Source organism: Stenella coeruleoalba (genome assembly GCF_951394435.1).
Source record: "Stenella coeruleoalba genome assembly, chromosome: 15".
Lineage (NCBI taxonomy): Eukaryota > Metazoa > Chordata > Mammalia > Artiodactyla > Delphinidae > Stenella > Stenella coeruleoalba.
The window spans coordinates 58,439,253-58,455,265 of NC_137161.1; the positions used below are offsets into that span (position 1 = coordinate 58,439,253).

Sequence of the window (16,013 nt, forward strand, 5' to 3'; positions counted from 1 at the left end):
AGTGACGCTGAGCATCCTTTCACGTGTTTGTTGACCGTCTGTGTATCTTCTTTCCACCAGATTTTCAAATGGCTGATATTTGCTTGTCATCTCCGGCCAGCTCAAATGTCATCTCCTTAGTGGGGCCTTTCCTGGCCACCTAAATAGCTCCCCAGTAATTCCCACTCATATCACCCCATTTTGTTTCTTCTATAGTATGTATCATCATCTGGTATATTTTCTTATTTGATTTTTTTGTTGGTCAATCTCCCCACTAGACTGTACACTTGATGAGAGGAAGGACTCATCAATCCTGTTCTAAGCAACATCCCCAGTTTCTGGAATAGTGTCTGGTCTGGCACCTAGTAGATGCTCAATAAATAATGTGGAAGGAAGGAAGGAAGGAAGGAAGGAAGGAAGGGAGAAAGGGAGGAAGGGAGGAAGGGAGGGAGGGAGGGAGGGAGGGAGGGGAGGGAAGGAGGGAGGATGGATGGATACAGAGGCCAGCTGAGAATCCACTCCAGCAAATTTTGCCCATATCACAGCTCTGCCTGCATTGGATCCTCCCAGGAACCAGGACAATTCCTCTTTTCTCAAAGGGCTACCCCAGGAGCCTCCCAGCCTGCCCTAGCCCTGGCTCTGGCCTCCTCCACGCACCTGGGGGAAGGTCTGTTCCAGCGTGATGATGTTGGTGAGACTGTTCTTAGCAGCCACCAGCCTGGAGCCAACGTGGAAACGATGCTCCTCCACCATCAAGGCAAATGTGCTCTCGGCTCCACCCTCAGAGTATCGTAGCTGGGCCAGAAGAAAAGCAAGTCAGATCTCCTCATCCAAGTCTCTGACGGAACACTGAGGAAGATGCTGGCTCCACACTAAGCAAGCTCGGCCTCCCAAAGCCCCGGGCCCGAAAGACGCACAGCTCCCTGGATGGGACAAACTCTGATGACTCGAGGGTCCTGAAGCTCAGTTTAGACCACCAGGTGTGGCCATGACAACAATCTCCCTGTGCCCTTCATGCTGTTAACACTGACTTGTAGATAGCTACCAGCCTGGGGCGGGCAGGCAAGAATTCTAGTTGTATTACCATTGTGAACAGCAGAGGGCAGTCTACTGCAGAGGACAACACACAAGCATTGCATTAAACAGACCAGGGCCCCAATTCGGGCTCTGGCAGGTATGGGATGAATGACCTCTAGCTAGTTCCATAACCACCTTCACTTTCTTATCAGATAAACTGGGATAATGATACCTACTTTATTAATGGGTTGATACGAAAACTATATGAAATAATGTGCTAACTTCCAGGCTGGCTGATAGCAGAATCACTTAGGGCACCTGCCAAAAATATAGATTCTGGGCCCCCACCCAAGACCTACAAAAACAGAGCCTCTGGAAACTGGGTCAAGAACTGGTATTCTTAAGAGCTCTCCAGAAGCATCATTAATTTAGTGATGCCCCTGTCAAAAACGTTCAACCTGAATCATGTCTCACACAAACAATCTGACAAATTCAAATGGGGGATTTTTGCAAAACAACTGCCTGAACACTGCAAAATCATCAATGCAGGAGTTCTTTTGAAAACTTAACTATAGCATATTTACAATATTGTGTTAGTTTCAGGTATACAGCTTCCGATTCTTTTCCATTATAGGTTATTACAAGATACTTAATACAGTTCCCTGTGCTACACAGTAAATCCTTGTTGTGCAATGCAGTTCTTCTTTAATGTGGTTAATGACAATGAAATGCTTGGGGCAAGTATATCAATATCAGCAACTTACTTTGAAATGCATCAAAAATTAAGAAGGATGGAGAACTATGTGATAAAGTAGAACAAAATATGAATGAAAAAAACCTAGGTGATGGGTATGTGGGTGTTCACTATAAAATTGTTTTAATTTTTCAGTGTCTGAAAAGTGTAATAATAAAATGTAGGCAGTGGGAAGAGAACTTCTAGATCAGGGGTCCGTCTTTGGGCCAAATTTGGCCCACTGCCTCATTTTGTAAATAAAGTTTTATTGGAACACGACCATGCCCATTTACTTACATACTGTCTATCGCTGCTCTTTTGTTACAATGGTAGTAGTTGCGACAGAGAGGGTATTGGGTGTAAAGGCTAAAATGTTTATTATCTGGCCCTTTACAGTAAAAGTTTGCAGACCTCTGTTCTAGATTAAGAAACTAAAGAGATTTCGGATTAAGAAACTGAATTTCTAGATTAAGAAACTGAATACCCTGGATGATCCTGATCTGCATTCCGGATTTAAAACAAACAAAACAAAACCGCTCGAAAGAACATTATTGTAAAAGAATGCGACAACTGGGAAATTTTATGATGAACCATATATTCGATAATGGTATTATGTCACATGTTAAATTTCCTGAATTTTGTAATTCTGTTGTGTTATACAAGAAAATACCCTTGTTATAGGAAATACTCGCTGCAGTATTTAGGAGTAAAGAGATGCCTCCAGAAACAACTCAATATTAACTCACAATAATACAGAAAATACGTGTACGAATATACAAATGTATATAACATATGTAAGTATAAATAGAAAGATGTGGTAAGATATTAACACTTGGTGATACAAGATAAATACCAGGGATGTATGTACAACAGGATGACTACAGTTAACCCTGTTGGATGGTATATTTGAAAGTGGTTAAGAGAAGAGAAAGGTACAAATGAACCAATTTACAAAACAGAAACAGATGCAGAAAACAAACTTATGATTACCAAGGAGGAAAGGGGGGGAGGGATAAATTGGGAGATTGGGATTGATATATACACATATATAAAATAGATAACTAATAAGGACCTACTGTAGAGCACAGGGAACTCTACTCAATGCTCCGTAATGACCTACATGGGAACAGAATCTAAAAAAGAGTGGCTATATGTATACGTACAACTGAATCACTTTGCTGTACAGCCGAAAGTAACACAGCATTGTAAATCAACTATATTCCAATAAAAATTAATTTTAAAAAAAAAGAGAGGAGATTCTAAGAGTTCTTATCACAAGGAAATAATTTTTTTTCCTTTTCTTTTTCTGTATCTCTATGAGATGATGGATGTTGACTAAACTTACTGTAGTTATTTCATAATAGATGTAAGTCAGATCAGTATGCTGTACATGTTAAAGTTATACAGTGCTGTATGTCAATTACATCTCAATAAAACTGGGGAGAAAACCGATTGGTAAATGTCCACTGTCCTACAATAACTTTTCTATAGGTTGGAAATTATTCAAAATAAAGATTAGGGGAAAACTAAGACGTTCCCCAAATGATGGTGCAGTGAAATCTGGGGAGCACTGAGATTCTGTGTGATGTGTGGGTACAGGGCCTGGCACACAGTAGGTGCTCTATAAACAAAGGCAGCCTGGCCCAGGGCAGGGAGGGCTTTTAACAAAACTGGGTGGCTGGTGGGATAATGAAGTGACCAGCTAGTGATTTTTAATCACTCACTCATTTACACATCCTGTCATTCCTTCATTCATTCTTTCTTTCTTTCATTCATTCACTACGCGCACCTACTATGTACTGGGCCCTGTGCCAGGTGCTGGGCACACCCTCCAGGATCTCCTGATCTGGGGAAGAGGGGCAGACAGAAATAAACAACGGCAGCAGCACGGAGGGAGGGGGAATCATGGGTCTCATGGGTCCTCCTGTCTTCCCCCAGGACCTCCAGATGCTACACACAGGGCAGATGCATGAGTGCGGGAGATGCTGGGGGTTCCAGGTAAAAATGGGATTTGTGGACACAGGGCACGAAGACACGCAAAGACCCGTGGGAAGGCAGACGGGACACCTGGGAGGTGATGCTGGCTCAGCTCATCTGAGGCCGTGTCATCTGATCCAGCGACCGGGAGCGTGCCAGGCCGGGTGAGGCGGCACCAGGCACCAGGCGGGCAGAGCCTCCCCTGGCTCCTAAGGGTCTCGTGGGCCTGGCTGGGGGCCGCAGGGGCTATAGCCCAGGAATGTAAACCTGGGCCTGTTTGGGAAAGCTGGAGCCAGGGGTTTCCGAGCGTCGCCCACGGGGGCCTGTGCAGCCGGCAGACAGATGTGGATGTGTTAACACTCTCCACACCCGCCTCGGGCAGGGCACCTGGAACCGGTTAGGAGCTCGGGGGAGGCAGGGACACAGTTACCTTGGTTGAGGCTGAGGCTCTGCTGGGGCAGCAGCCTAGGAGGATGGGGAGGTGATGCCGGCCTGAGAGCCGCAGCTCTTTGCTGGAAAGAAAGAGGATGTGAGAGGCCTGGCTTGAGCGCACCCTGTCCAGGGCCTCCAGGGCCGGGTCAGGACCAAGCCAACCTCCCCAGCAGAGGGGTGGAGACTCACACAGCAGCAGAAGAGCCGATAAAGGGCTATTCACACGCCCCGAGGCCCGAGGGCCATGGGTTGTAATGGTCGGGGCTGCAGCCTGCCCCCAGGCGACCTGAGTTTGAATCCCAGCTTGGCCTCTGCCTGGTCCTGGGCAGGGACATTGGGCAAGTCCCTCAGTTTCCCCTTCAGCACAGGGGCTGGGTGGTACCGGGAGGCACGTCTTCTGGAGGCCCACCGACGGGCCCCCTCGGGCTTGGCCAGTGGAGCCTCAGCAGAGAGGACGGTGGGATTTAAACCCGGGCTCCCTCCCAGCACCCCTTCCTTGCCTCTTCAGGCTGGGGTGCTCATGTCTCCCCACTGCTGCCAGCCCTGGGGGCTGTCCTGGCCCGGTGGTGCCTCTACACCAGGGTGTCTCACCCTCAGCGCAGCTGACACCTTGGGCCACACGATTCACTGTCGTGGGCTCACCTGTGCGTTACAGGGGTCTGGCAGCACCTCTGGCCCCCGCCCACTAGGAGCCAGTAGCATCCCATGCCGAGTCGTAACAACCAGACATTTCCCCAGACATTGCCAGACACTCCTGGGTGGGCACACTCGCCCCCAGGTGAGAACCACTGGCCACCTGACTTCATCTGACTGTAAGACCCCCGACCCCGGCACCCAGCAGGTCCCTGGATTGAAGAGCCGTAATAGTTACTAATATGTACTCGAGGCCTGGGATGCATTTAGTTTGTGAGACCAAGAACTCCTCATCCATGTCCTGCCCCCAGAGGTCAAAGATATTTTATCAGCCGTGTGACCTTGGGTAAGTCACTTGGCCTCTCTGAGCCTCCCTTGTCACACCTGTGCAGTGGGGCTGTAGGTCAGGAGTGCTCAGCTGTGGTCTCCCTCACTCATTCCTCTCCTCTCAGGGCCCCCAGAGTGTAGAGAACCCCTCACCTGAGCGCCCGGTTCTGGCCACGGATGTTGAAGACCAGGCAGGCTTGAGAATCACAGGTCAGCTGCAGGGAAGAACTCATCTCCTCCTCTGTCCAGAGCTCCCAGAACATGAGCTGAAGAGGGATGTGGGGGAAGGCTGTGAGGTGTGGGGAGGGTAGGGGCCTGAGGACCCTCACAGGCCAGGCCATGCTCCACAGCCCCAGCATGTCCCTGTCCCCCCGAGCCTGGCGTGGCAGACGCCCATCAGGCCTGGCCCCATCTAACAACCTCTTGGACGGTGAGGACCCTTGGGCAGGGCCTGGACTGGCTCCCTCACTGCAGCCCAGGTTGCCTACTGTGGGTCCCCAGTGCAGACCTGCGCCCCTGACGTCGGCAAAGAATGACCTCCCCACGGGTCTCCCATCACCCGGTCCTGAGGCCAGGAAAAGGGGATTCAGATGAAGTCAGGGGGAGAAGGGAGCTCGGGCTGCTCCGTTGTGGGTTACAGTGACGCAGACCCTCTGCGTAAACAGTGACATCCTGGCCCTCCAGGACTCCTCCCACGGCAGAGTGCAGTGAGGGGCAGGGGGATTGCTGGATAGTCCAAAACAGGAGGTTGGAAAAGAGGCTTTGATGCGTGCGCTCTGTGACTCGTGGGGGAGTGGGAGGGCCCAGCCAAGCAAGGTGAGTTCACACCACACGACAGTGGCTGGAACATGGCCCCATGCAGTGGGGCCACAGCACGTTTCGTTTCTCAGGGGTTGTTAGCGGGGAGCATCTCATGGAAGGGCCCCGTACCAAGCCTGAGTCCCTATTTTGATGTCTACTTGTTTTGTGACCTTGGGCAGGTCACCTAGGCACTCATGTGTGACCCAGAGATGATGATGATGATGATTAGTTACCACCATCATCATCACCACCAGAGCAGCAGAAGCTTCTAAAGCATCTGCTTCAGCCACACGCCGTCCCAGGTGCATTCCTGGTATTCCTCGCTCCATCCTCACAACCCCCACATTATTGATACAATTATTATCCCCATTTCACAGATGAGGAGATGGAGGGCACAGAGAGGTTAAGGAATTTGCCCAAGGCCACACAGCCAGCAAAAGGCAGAGCTGGGACTACCTCCGGAGACGGCATTCCGTAACAACTGTGCCACTCTGCCTCTCGCTGGGGTGTCAGGTGATGAGTCAATGCATATAAAACCCTTAGAATGGTGCCGAGCACGCAGTAGGTGCTCTACAAATGGAAGCTGAGCTTTGATTTTGATTAAAAAGTGGAAGGGCGGAAAGGACACAGCATCAGGAACTGGAACACAGAGATGCAGGGGGCCAGTCCACACCAGCCCCACAGCTGGGAATACAGAGGTCACTCAGTAGACACTGGTTACAATTATTACTATTATTAATAAAGCCTTTACAAACTGTAAAGTGCTGGAGAGACACAAGGCAAGAGCATCCCGGTCAATTGTGCTCCCGGGAACAGGATGGGAGTTGACAGAATTAGGAGGGAGCCTGCCCCTGGCCAGGCTGGCCACCCACTCCTCACCTGGCTGGCGAAGGGCAGGCCCAGCCTCCGGAGAGCGGGCGCCGTGTGGCTGACATTCACCACCAGCTCCAGAGGGCCGTTCACCGGCCAGGCCACCAGGGCTGCCACGTCCACGCTGATCCCACCATCCCCACTTTGGAGGACCACATGGGCCTGGGTCTGGGTCTCTAAAGGCAGAGAATGGCAAAGGCTGCTAGAGACTGGGGTTCACCTCCCTTCCCAGTTTAGGGTCGCAGCCTGAGGATACCAGTGGGATTGACCCTGGGCAAGTGTTTCACCTCTCTGAGTCCCAGTGACATCATCTGTCATGAGGCGTCCCCCAATCTAGGCCTGGCCAGTTCCTTCTCTCATTGGAGTCGCTGCTGACAGGACAACTCCTCCGAGGAGCCCCCCATGACTGCCCATCTAAAGGACCTCCCGGCGCTTCCTGCTCCCTCCCCTGCCAGAAGGTCAGCTCCATGATGGGAGGGCCTTTCGTCTGTTTCATTCCCTGCTATAACCCCAGCACTTAGCACAGCCCCAGCCAGACACATCATAGGTGTCCGGTACTTGTTGAGGGAATGAACAAACCAATGATGCGTCTCTTCAGGGTCAATCAAATATCAAATCAATACCAAATAATACTGACCTGCAGCTTGCCTGGCCCAGGCTGGAGGGTCTCTGTCCCCTCCCACCCCACAGGGGCATCTCTTCCAGTCCCCTGCCTCCCGCTGGGCTGCCCCTCATCTTCGCAGCAGGTAAAAACTCTCCAGAAAAGGAGAGCCCAGGATCTGGCCCAGCCCCGTCACCTGCCACTTGGGGCTAGCAGGGTGGGTGGCCCTCTCTGGCAGACACAGACAAGCCTGGCAGCTCTGAGCCTCAGTCTCCTCACCTAAAAGTGGGCACAGCCCGCCCACCTCGAGGGACATTGCCAAGATCAACTGAGATTCCACATCTGCGAACACCTGTGCATGGGGCACATAGCAGGTCTCAGGAAGGGGTCGTTTCCTTCCTTCATCATGCAATGTTCAACCACGTGCACCTACTATGTGGGGGGGGCATGAGGAACGAGGGGACACACAGTGAAGGGGACCAAGTCCTCTTGCCCGGGGAGGTTCCAGATTGTGGGAAGTCACCAAGAATGCTGATGCCAGGCAGAAAACGCCCCCCGAGGGACTGGGACGGCAGTGGGTTGGGGGTGAGAGGTCACCCTGGCTGGAGGCCAGCACACCAGGCCTCCTGGTTCCGGGGAACTGGAGTGTGGAAATTATCCCTGGGACGACTGTCCTATTACTTTCCTCCCACACCCCCTATAAACCCTTCCTCAGAGCAGTCTGTGAGGTCAGCGCACACCGAGACAGTCGCCTGTCTGACCCAGACCCCCGCTCGCACCACAGGATGCTGAGAGCCGAGGATGGAAGAGTTTGAGACCAGAAGAAGACGACCCAAGGGACTCGGGGACACACAGGGATCCTGATCTCCACAATCTACACAGGGGTCAGAGGGTGGCTCTGGAGTCATACCACCTGGATTCATCATTAACCAGCTGTGTAGCCCGGAACAAGTGACTCAACCTCTCTGTACTTCTGTTCCTCCCTTGCAGAATAGGGATGGTGTTACTAACCCCTCTCTCATATGTTCACACATTCACTCAACAGATGGTTAATTGAACACCTACTATCTGTCACTCTGCAAACAAACATCATCCCCGTCCTTGTGGAGTGTACATTCTAGTGTGGGGTGAGTGGAAGACAGGCAATGAGAAATAAAGATATTTAAAAAGTAAGTTACACAGTATGTTAGAATGACAAAGCCAGGGAGAGGGATGGGGAGAGCTGGAGAGAGGTGGGGGTGCAAATAAATAGGGGGAGCAGGCAAGGCTTCACTGAGGAGACGACATTTGAGAAATACCCAAAGGAGGTGAGAGAGTGACTGTGGGGAAGAGCATTCCGGGCAGAGGGAATAGCCTGTACAAAGGTCCTGAGGCAGAAGCAAGCCTCATGCGTTGGAGGAATATCAAGGAGTGGAATGAGCAGGGGCCAGGAGAGAGGTTAGAGGTTAGGGTGTGGCTCCTGAGGGCCCAAAGGCCCCACTGGGGGCTTCAACTTTCCCTTGGTGTGCATGGGATGGCTGAGCAGATTCCCTCAGCTCCTGTGCATTGAGGACTTGCCTGGTATGTACGCAGTAAGCATTCAATCAATGGTGGCTCTTATCACTGTCATCTTCCCTTCCTCCTCCAATATGGGTTAAACTGTTTCCCCCTAAAAATTATGTTGAAGTCCTAAGTCCCTGACCTGTGAATGCGGCCTTATTGGGAAATAGGGTCTCTGAAGCGGTAACCAAGCCAAGATGAGGCGCTAGATTAGGACGGGCCCTCGTCCAATGACTGGCATCCTCATAAAAAGAAGAGAAGAGGCAGAGACACAGGGGCAGAGATTGCAGTGATGCGGCCACAAGCCCAGGAACCCCTGGGGCCACCAGGAGCTAGAAGAGGCAAGGAAGGATTTTCCCCTGAAGACTTTGGAAGGAGCATGGCCCTGACAACACCTGATTTCTGACTTCCGGCCTCCAGAACTGCGGGAGAATAAACTTCTGTTGTTTTAAGCCACCCAGTTTATGGTACGTTGCTTTGGCGGCCCTGGGAAGTGAATAGACGCTCCCTTAGGAGTGAGGCTCCAAGGCCAAGGGTGTCCTGGTTAGTCCTGGAGCTCAGGGTCAACTGGGCCTTAGGCTGGCGGGCAGTCACCACATGGGAGAAGCCAGCTCTCATCCATGGGCAGTGCCTGGCGGCCTTACCGCGTGTCTGCAGCTCGGCGCTGATGCGGGCCTCTGCTGGGAACCCCGCCTGCCATAGGGCCTGGCTGTCGTGCTCACTCCAGCCAGAAAGCTCCAGGCGCCCATCGCGGTGATGGCAGCTCACAGAGTAGTTCAGAGACGTGGCCCCTGCCGAGACGCGTCCCGAATTCTCAAAGCCAGAGTCACCGTCGTGAACGTCCACGGAGACCTGGAATGACACCCAGGAGATGCTGGACCACCCTGCACAGAGAGCGTCAGCCCAGCCCAGCTGGCACCAGCTCCCACAAACCCTGGGGTTTTGTACCACCCATGCCGCTGGGATGGGAAGAACCGGGACCCCTTCAAGGAAGCAGGTTGGAGGTTACACGTGGCCAACTACACGTGTGCTGTTTTGCTGGTGGTGAGGGGCTCTGCCTGCTGAGGAGTGACTGCTACCAGGTACAGGGTTCCCATCTGGGGCGATGAAAACGTTCTGAATTAGAGAGTAGTCGCACAAATTTATGAATGTACTAAGTGCCCCTAAATTGTACACTTTAAAATAGTTCAAATGGTCAATACATATTTTGCCACAATAAAAAAGTTAACAATAAAATTTTTTCCAATTTTTTCAAAAAGTTAAAAATACACACCTTGGCCCTCAAAGGCCTTTGAGTTCGCAACCTCCCCACCATGTGTACGTAAGTTAATCACTGGAGCCACGACAGCACGGCAGCCATCACTGGCCAAACACGCAGTGCGTGGCAACAGGTGGCGAGGCCCCTCCCTGCTTTATGTCACCCACCCTATAAAGTGGGAAGTGTCACTCCATCATTCAACGATGCTGACTGAGCACCTACTACATGCTGGGCCCTGTTAAACCTAGGGATGCTGTCACGCACACGACAGACAGAAATGTCTGACCCCGTGGAGCTTAAACACCAGCAGTGGGAGACAGACCAGGACAAGGTCAAAGGCGTCACGTGTCAAACAATGGGAAGATGATGGAAAAGAGAAAGCTGGGAAGAGGCTAGGAAGGGTGTGAAATAAGAAGAAAGATGTAGATATAGATGTCTCTGCCCCCGGTTCCTGCTAATGTTTGGTCTTTGACCCCAGTCCTGACACAGAGCCCCTGTACCCTTGTAAATTCTTGAGTGATGGGGGTGACAGGAGCATCTGACGTGGAGCTCCTGAGTCCCTTAGAATTTCCTGGATGATAGGAGAGTCTTTTGTGCTAACGAGGTGACTCTTGGGGGGCTCCTGGGTGGAGGCTGGTCAATCCAGGTTGACTTCAAGGGTTTGACTGCACGACTGGAAGGATGGACGAGGTGCCATTTGCCGAGATGGGGAGACGGGGAGGGGCAGGTCGGGGGTGTTGGCCTGTCTGGTTTGGAACAGTCAGGTCGGAGGTGCCTGCCAGGCACCCGAGTGGAGATCCAGCAGGCAGGTGGGCCTACGGGTCTGGGGTTTAGTGGAGGGAGAAATGGGGGACATGGCAGTGCAGAGACGGCACTGGTGTGAGACTGGATGAGCGCATGAAGGGAGTGTGTGTGGAAAACGGGGAAAAAGAGGGCTGAGGACAAGCGCCAGGTCTGCTGGGAGTGCGAGGAGCTCTGGAGGAGGAGAGTGTGTAACAGCCCCGGGGCACATGGCTGGGCAAGAAAAATGAGTATTAGCACCCCCAATTTCCAGATGAGGAGACTGAGGCTCAGAGGGAGGTCCGAACCTTGTTCTACCATCCCTTTGTCTCTGAGGTATTTCCAGAAAGGTTTGTTGAATGAATGAATGAATGAATGATTTCCACTCTCACTGGTACTTGCTGAGGCTGACCTGCAGGCCCAGCTTGTCCTCCACCCACAGCGTCTGCAGTGTGGGGATGTTGTGCTGGAACGTGCAGTCTAGGGAGATGTGCTCCGGCCACCTAGTGAAGGTCAGCTCCTCAGACACCTGTCAGGGTGGATGACCGTGGGACTGGGGCCGTTGGGCTGGGCCATCCCCACAGCCCCCAGCCCCCCAAGGCCCCGTCAGCAGAGCCCCCACCTGTCTGCCATCCACTCCAACATGCAGGATGTGTCTGTAGCTGGGCCCGAGCCTCTCGGTGGTCAGGTCCAGCAGGACGTGGGCTGGGAGGGCCAAGGGCTGAAGCAGGTTGTGTGTGAGCAGCAAGTTTACCTCCTGCTGGGTCTACAATAGAGCAAGAGAAACCAAGACTCGTGTGAGATACCATGAAGAGATATTTGTACACCCGTGTTCATAGCAGCACTCGTAACAATAGCCAAAGGGTGGAAGCGACCCAAGTGTCCACTGATGAATAAATGGCTCAACAAAATCTGGTCCATCCACCCAATGCAATGCTATTCAGCCTTAAAAAGGAAGGAAATCAACAGAGCTCGGGGGAGGGGAAAATGAGGAGTTATTGTTTAGTGGGTATAGAGTTTCAGTTTTGCTAGATGAAAAGAGTTCTGGAGACGGATGGTGGTGATGTTTGCACAAAAATGTGAACATACTTAATACCGCTGAACTGTGTACTAAAAAGCGGTTAAGATGGTAAATTCTGTTATGCATATTACACCACAATAAAAACAGTTTTAAAATAAAATAAAAACACGTATGTGATTAATTAATACAATAATATACAATAAGAAACCGGACACTGTCCAAGTGCTAATGGATAGGATAGATGGATGAACTGTGATAGAGGCACGCCATGGAATACTATACAGCAGTGAAAAAGGATAATCAACACAGAGTGGGGGAATCTCACAAACATAATGTCGAACAAAACAAGGCAGATGCAAAAGGGAGCACGCTGTGTGCTTCCATGAACGTGACATTAAAGAAGTTGTGTGAACGGTGGCTCCTGGGGAGTTAGGAAGGGGAAAGGACAGCTGAGGGACTTCTCCTTGGAAGCCTCATTCCTCTACTCATGGGCCTTGATGCTCTCATATGCCAGGGTCCTCTTTGGAGCTCAGCGGGTATCCAAATGCTTCTCCTCGGGCCTCAGGGGCACATGGCCTCAGCACCCCTTCCCAGGCCACCCTGGGTACCCCACCCATCCACACCCTCACCTCGGTGGTGTTGAGAATGAGCAGCCCCCGTAGTGTGTTGGCATCCACGGTGACCAGCACCTGGGCGTCCACAGCCATGGAGTTCACCATGATGTAGCCGGAGCCATCCACTCGACCCGGGACCCCCAGGGCCTGGAGGGGTTTAAGGAGATGGAAGCAGGGCTTCTTAACTAGGGTGGGGTCCCAAGTGGGCATCAGGGGTCCTATAATCCCCCTTGAACTGACCACAAAATGGGGCATGTGCCCATGAAAATCTCTACAGGAGAGGGTTTGTGACTTTGATCAGGTTCCCAGAGTGCCCAAGGTCCCCACATCGGTGGCCCTCCACTGTTCAACGAGCTTCCCCCACCCCCTTCCACCTCCCCAAACTACGAGGATCGCATCTTTATACCCAAGAGAACCACATCCTGTGAAACCAACTGGCCAAGAGTCTTCCAACCACTGGCAGCTGAGAACGTGCATCTCCCCACCTCTCCTCCCCGATCCCCTCCGCCTTCCCAGGCGCACAGAACTCAAACACCTGCTCCCAAGAGGCAGACGGGAGCCTGTCCAGGAAGCAGCCTGCAAGGCTGGCCCACGTGGGCATCTCTCTCTGCTGCTCCCGCAAGCACATCCCAGAGCACATGGGTAGTGTGGTTTCCTCTAATCCTGAGAGTGGAGGAGGCCTTTGCACCCCGTTTATGATGATGAAACTGAAGCCCAGGGAGGAACAGTGATTTGCTCAAGGTCACCAGAGACGGCGCAGAATTGCCATTCAGAGTCTGGCGTTCCCTGGCCTCAAAGGCGGCCTTCCCAGCACCCAGGTCGGCTGCCCAACTCTCCACCTGTCTGACACAGCGTTTGACTCTGGTAGCCCTTCCCTCCTCTTGGAGTCCTTTCCTCCCCAGCCTTCTCCCTTGGGGTTTCTCCTCCTCTTGGCCTGTTCTTCTTGGTACCCTTGGCCACTTTGTTCTCATCCCTCCAGCTCTGCAGCCTGAGCACTTAGTCTCCACCCACCCCACAGCCATGTCAGCCAGTCTGTGGCTTTAAATGTGACCCCTTAGAGGTGGAGCCCTCCAGTCCAGACCACAGCCGACCTCCCGCCTCGAGAGCTGCCCCCAACATCTCCACTTGAGCGTTTAAGAGCCCTGTCAAATTTAACACATCCAAAATAGGCCTGGAGTTGGTGACACCACTTCCCCAACCCTCCTCCTCCATCCACCATTCTCCCCACTCGGAGAACAGCAGCCCCAAACCTCTCATCATGTACGACAAAAGCACAGTCGCCATCCACTCCCCTCTTTTTCTCACACCCACATGCAACTTCTATCCAGTCCTCTGAGATGGATCCCGAATCCAAGTGTGCTCCCACCCCATGGGCTTTTTATAAAACAGGAGTCAGCAAACAATGGCCCACAGGCCACATCCAGCCCACTGCCTGTTGTAAATAAAGCTTTATTGGAACACAGACACGCCCACATAGTGCATATTGTCTATGGCGCTTCGTACTACAAGAGCAGCACCGAGCAGTTACAACAGCGGCTGAACGGCCTGCAAAGCCAAAGATATTTACTATATGAACTTCTATAGAGATGGGCTGCTGACCCCAGTCCTAGAGAATACCCTTCCCTCTCCAGCCCTGCCTCAGGGCCTTTGCACTGGCCATACTTAGAATACCCTTTCCCCAGACACAAAACAATGCTACTCCCTCCTCTCCTTCAAGTCTGTGCTCAAACGTCATCCTGTCTTTGGGGCCAATCTTGACCGACTATAAAATTGCAACATGTGCCCTGTTTTTTACGCCCCCCTTTCCCACTTTCTCTCTCCCCTTAGCCCTCACCACTGTGTGATACACTCCACAGTTCAGTGATGTATTCTGGGGGTTGCCAGTCTGCCCCAGGCAGGCATTCATATCTGCTTTGTTTATGGGCGTATGTCCAGGGCACAGAGGAGCTCCTCAGTAAGTATCTGAGGAGTCCATCCCTCCAGGGTTCACCCAATCTCTCTGGTTTGGGCAGTGGTCAAAAAGGAGGCCCCTGTCCTGTCCCCTGGAGACTCTGGTGTCCACCCCTCCTGCTCACCCCTGGCACACCTACCTGCAGGGCCTCACAGGAGCTCTCGGACAGCACCCGCCATTGCAGCCAGGGGTCCAGCTGCAGCTCGCCGCTGCCCCAAAGCTCGCAGGCCCCCGCGTGCAGCTCCAGGCCCAGCTGGTGTCCGGCCTCCCACCCAAGCTGGACGGTCAGCGAGGCCTCTGGGGGAATGGAGTGCAGTGAAAGCAGCGTGTGCCTCATCTTCGCTCGAAGTGTGGCCTCGGATGGGTGCAGGGCCACCGCCAAGGTCAGGGAGGCAGTCTGGCCGGCCGCTGCGAGGACCCCTGAAGCTTCTGCTTCCCTACCTGAGGCCTGCAGGGAGCCACTGAGCTGTACCCCTGCTGGGAGGCCCAAGCCCTGCAGGACCATAGAGAGCGGGGTCGGAAGGTGGTCCCACATCAGGAGTGACCCTGATTCTCCATCTTCTACCCTCTTACCCCTCCAGCCCTGCCTACCAGCTTGTGCCCCTCCCCATTACAGTAAAAACAAACTGCGGCAGCAATCGTCATACACGACAATTGTCCATCGTAGAACACTTGGTACGTGCACAGCCTCATGCTAAGTAACTCACAAGAATGTCCTCTTTTCACCCTATTTGATGGCTCTGAAATGGGTAGGTAATATCCCCATATTACAGATGGGAAAACTGAAGCTCAAAGAGGCGAAGTAATTGTCCAGGGTCATATAGCTAGTAAGTAGCAGAGCCAAGGTTTGAACCTGATCTGTCTTCAGTCTATGCTTCAGACTGGGGCTGGTTCAATTTAAATTAAAATAAAGTAAAAGAAAGAATTCAGGTTCTTCTGTAGCACTAGTGAGCCCATTTTAAGCTACACATGGCTGGCAGCTCCTGTCCTGGATATCAAATAATGAAACATTTCCATCATCATAGAAAGTTCTAGTGGGCAGAACTGCTTTATCCCGTGATGCACTACTCTCTCATGGCCCAATCCTGTGTTGACCTGATTAACACTGACAGAGCATCTGTGGGTGCCCAGCCCTATGCTCAGGGATGCCGAGTGGACCAGACTCTGTCCCGGTGCCCAGGAAGCTCCGTCAGGAGACAGGGGAGTGACCTGTCCCACTCAGACAAGGGCACCAGTCCTCTCTGCTGACCCAGACTCCAGCGTCAGGGATTCCCCTCCCCCAAACATCACAGGACAATTCTCAGACCATCTCTCAGCTCAGATAAAACCCAGCCTGTGGTTTTTAACAGGTTATGAAACCAAGATGTGACTGTTCCCCACTGTCAGCTGAGGACAGCTTCCGTCATTCCCTTCCTGCCCTCAGAATTTTACTAAGAAGACAGACTTTTATAAGAGTTTATATTCAGAATTTATATTCTGA

General features: G+C 52.3%; 1 protein-coding gene across 1 annotated transcript in view; it reads right to left on the reverse strand.

The window, feature by feature from the left end:
• Positions 1–16,013, reverse strand: part of LOC307198494 (uncharacterized protein) — a gene marked incomplete at its 5' end in the record, with an annotated part of 144,476 nt that overhangs the window by 22,637 nt on the left and 105,826 nt on the right. Inside the window, 10 exons of the mRNA XM_079945463.1 lie at positions 637–774; positions 4,137–4,218; positions 5,252–5,364; positions 6,779–6,945; positions 7,650–7,722; positions 9,381–9,761; positions 11,360–11,476; positions 11,570–11,713; positions 12,598–12,729; positions 14,673–15,026. Of these exons, the coding sequence (XP_079801589.1) occupies positions 637–774; positions 4,137–4,218; positions 5,252–5,364; positions 6,779–6,945; positions 7,650–7,722; positions 9,381–9,761; positions 11,360–11,476; positions 11,570–11,713; positions 12,598–12,729; positions 14,673–15,026 (1,701 nt within the window). The remainder of the gene's footprint in view (positions 1–636; positions 775–4,136; positions 4,219–5,251; positions 5,365–6,778; positions 6,946–7,649; positions 7,723–9,380; positions 9,762–11,359; positions 11,477–11,569; positions 11,714–12,597; positions 12,730–14,672; positions 15,027–16,013) is intronic.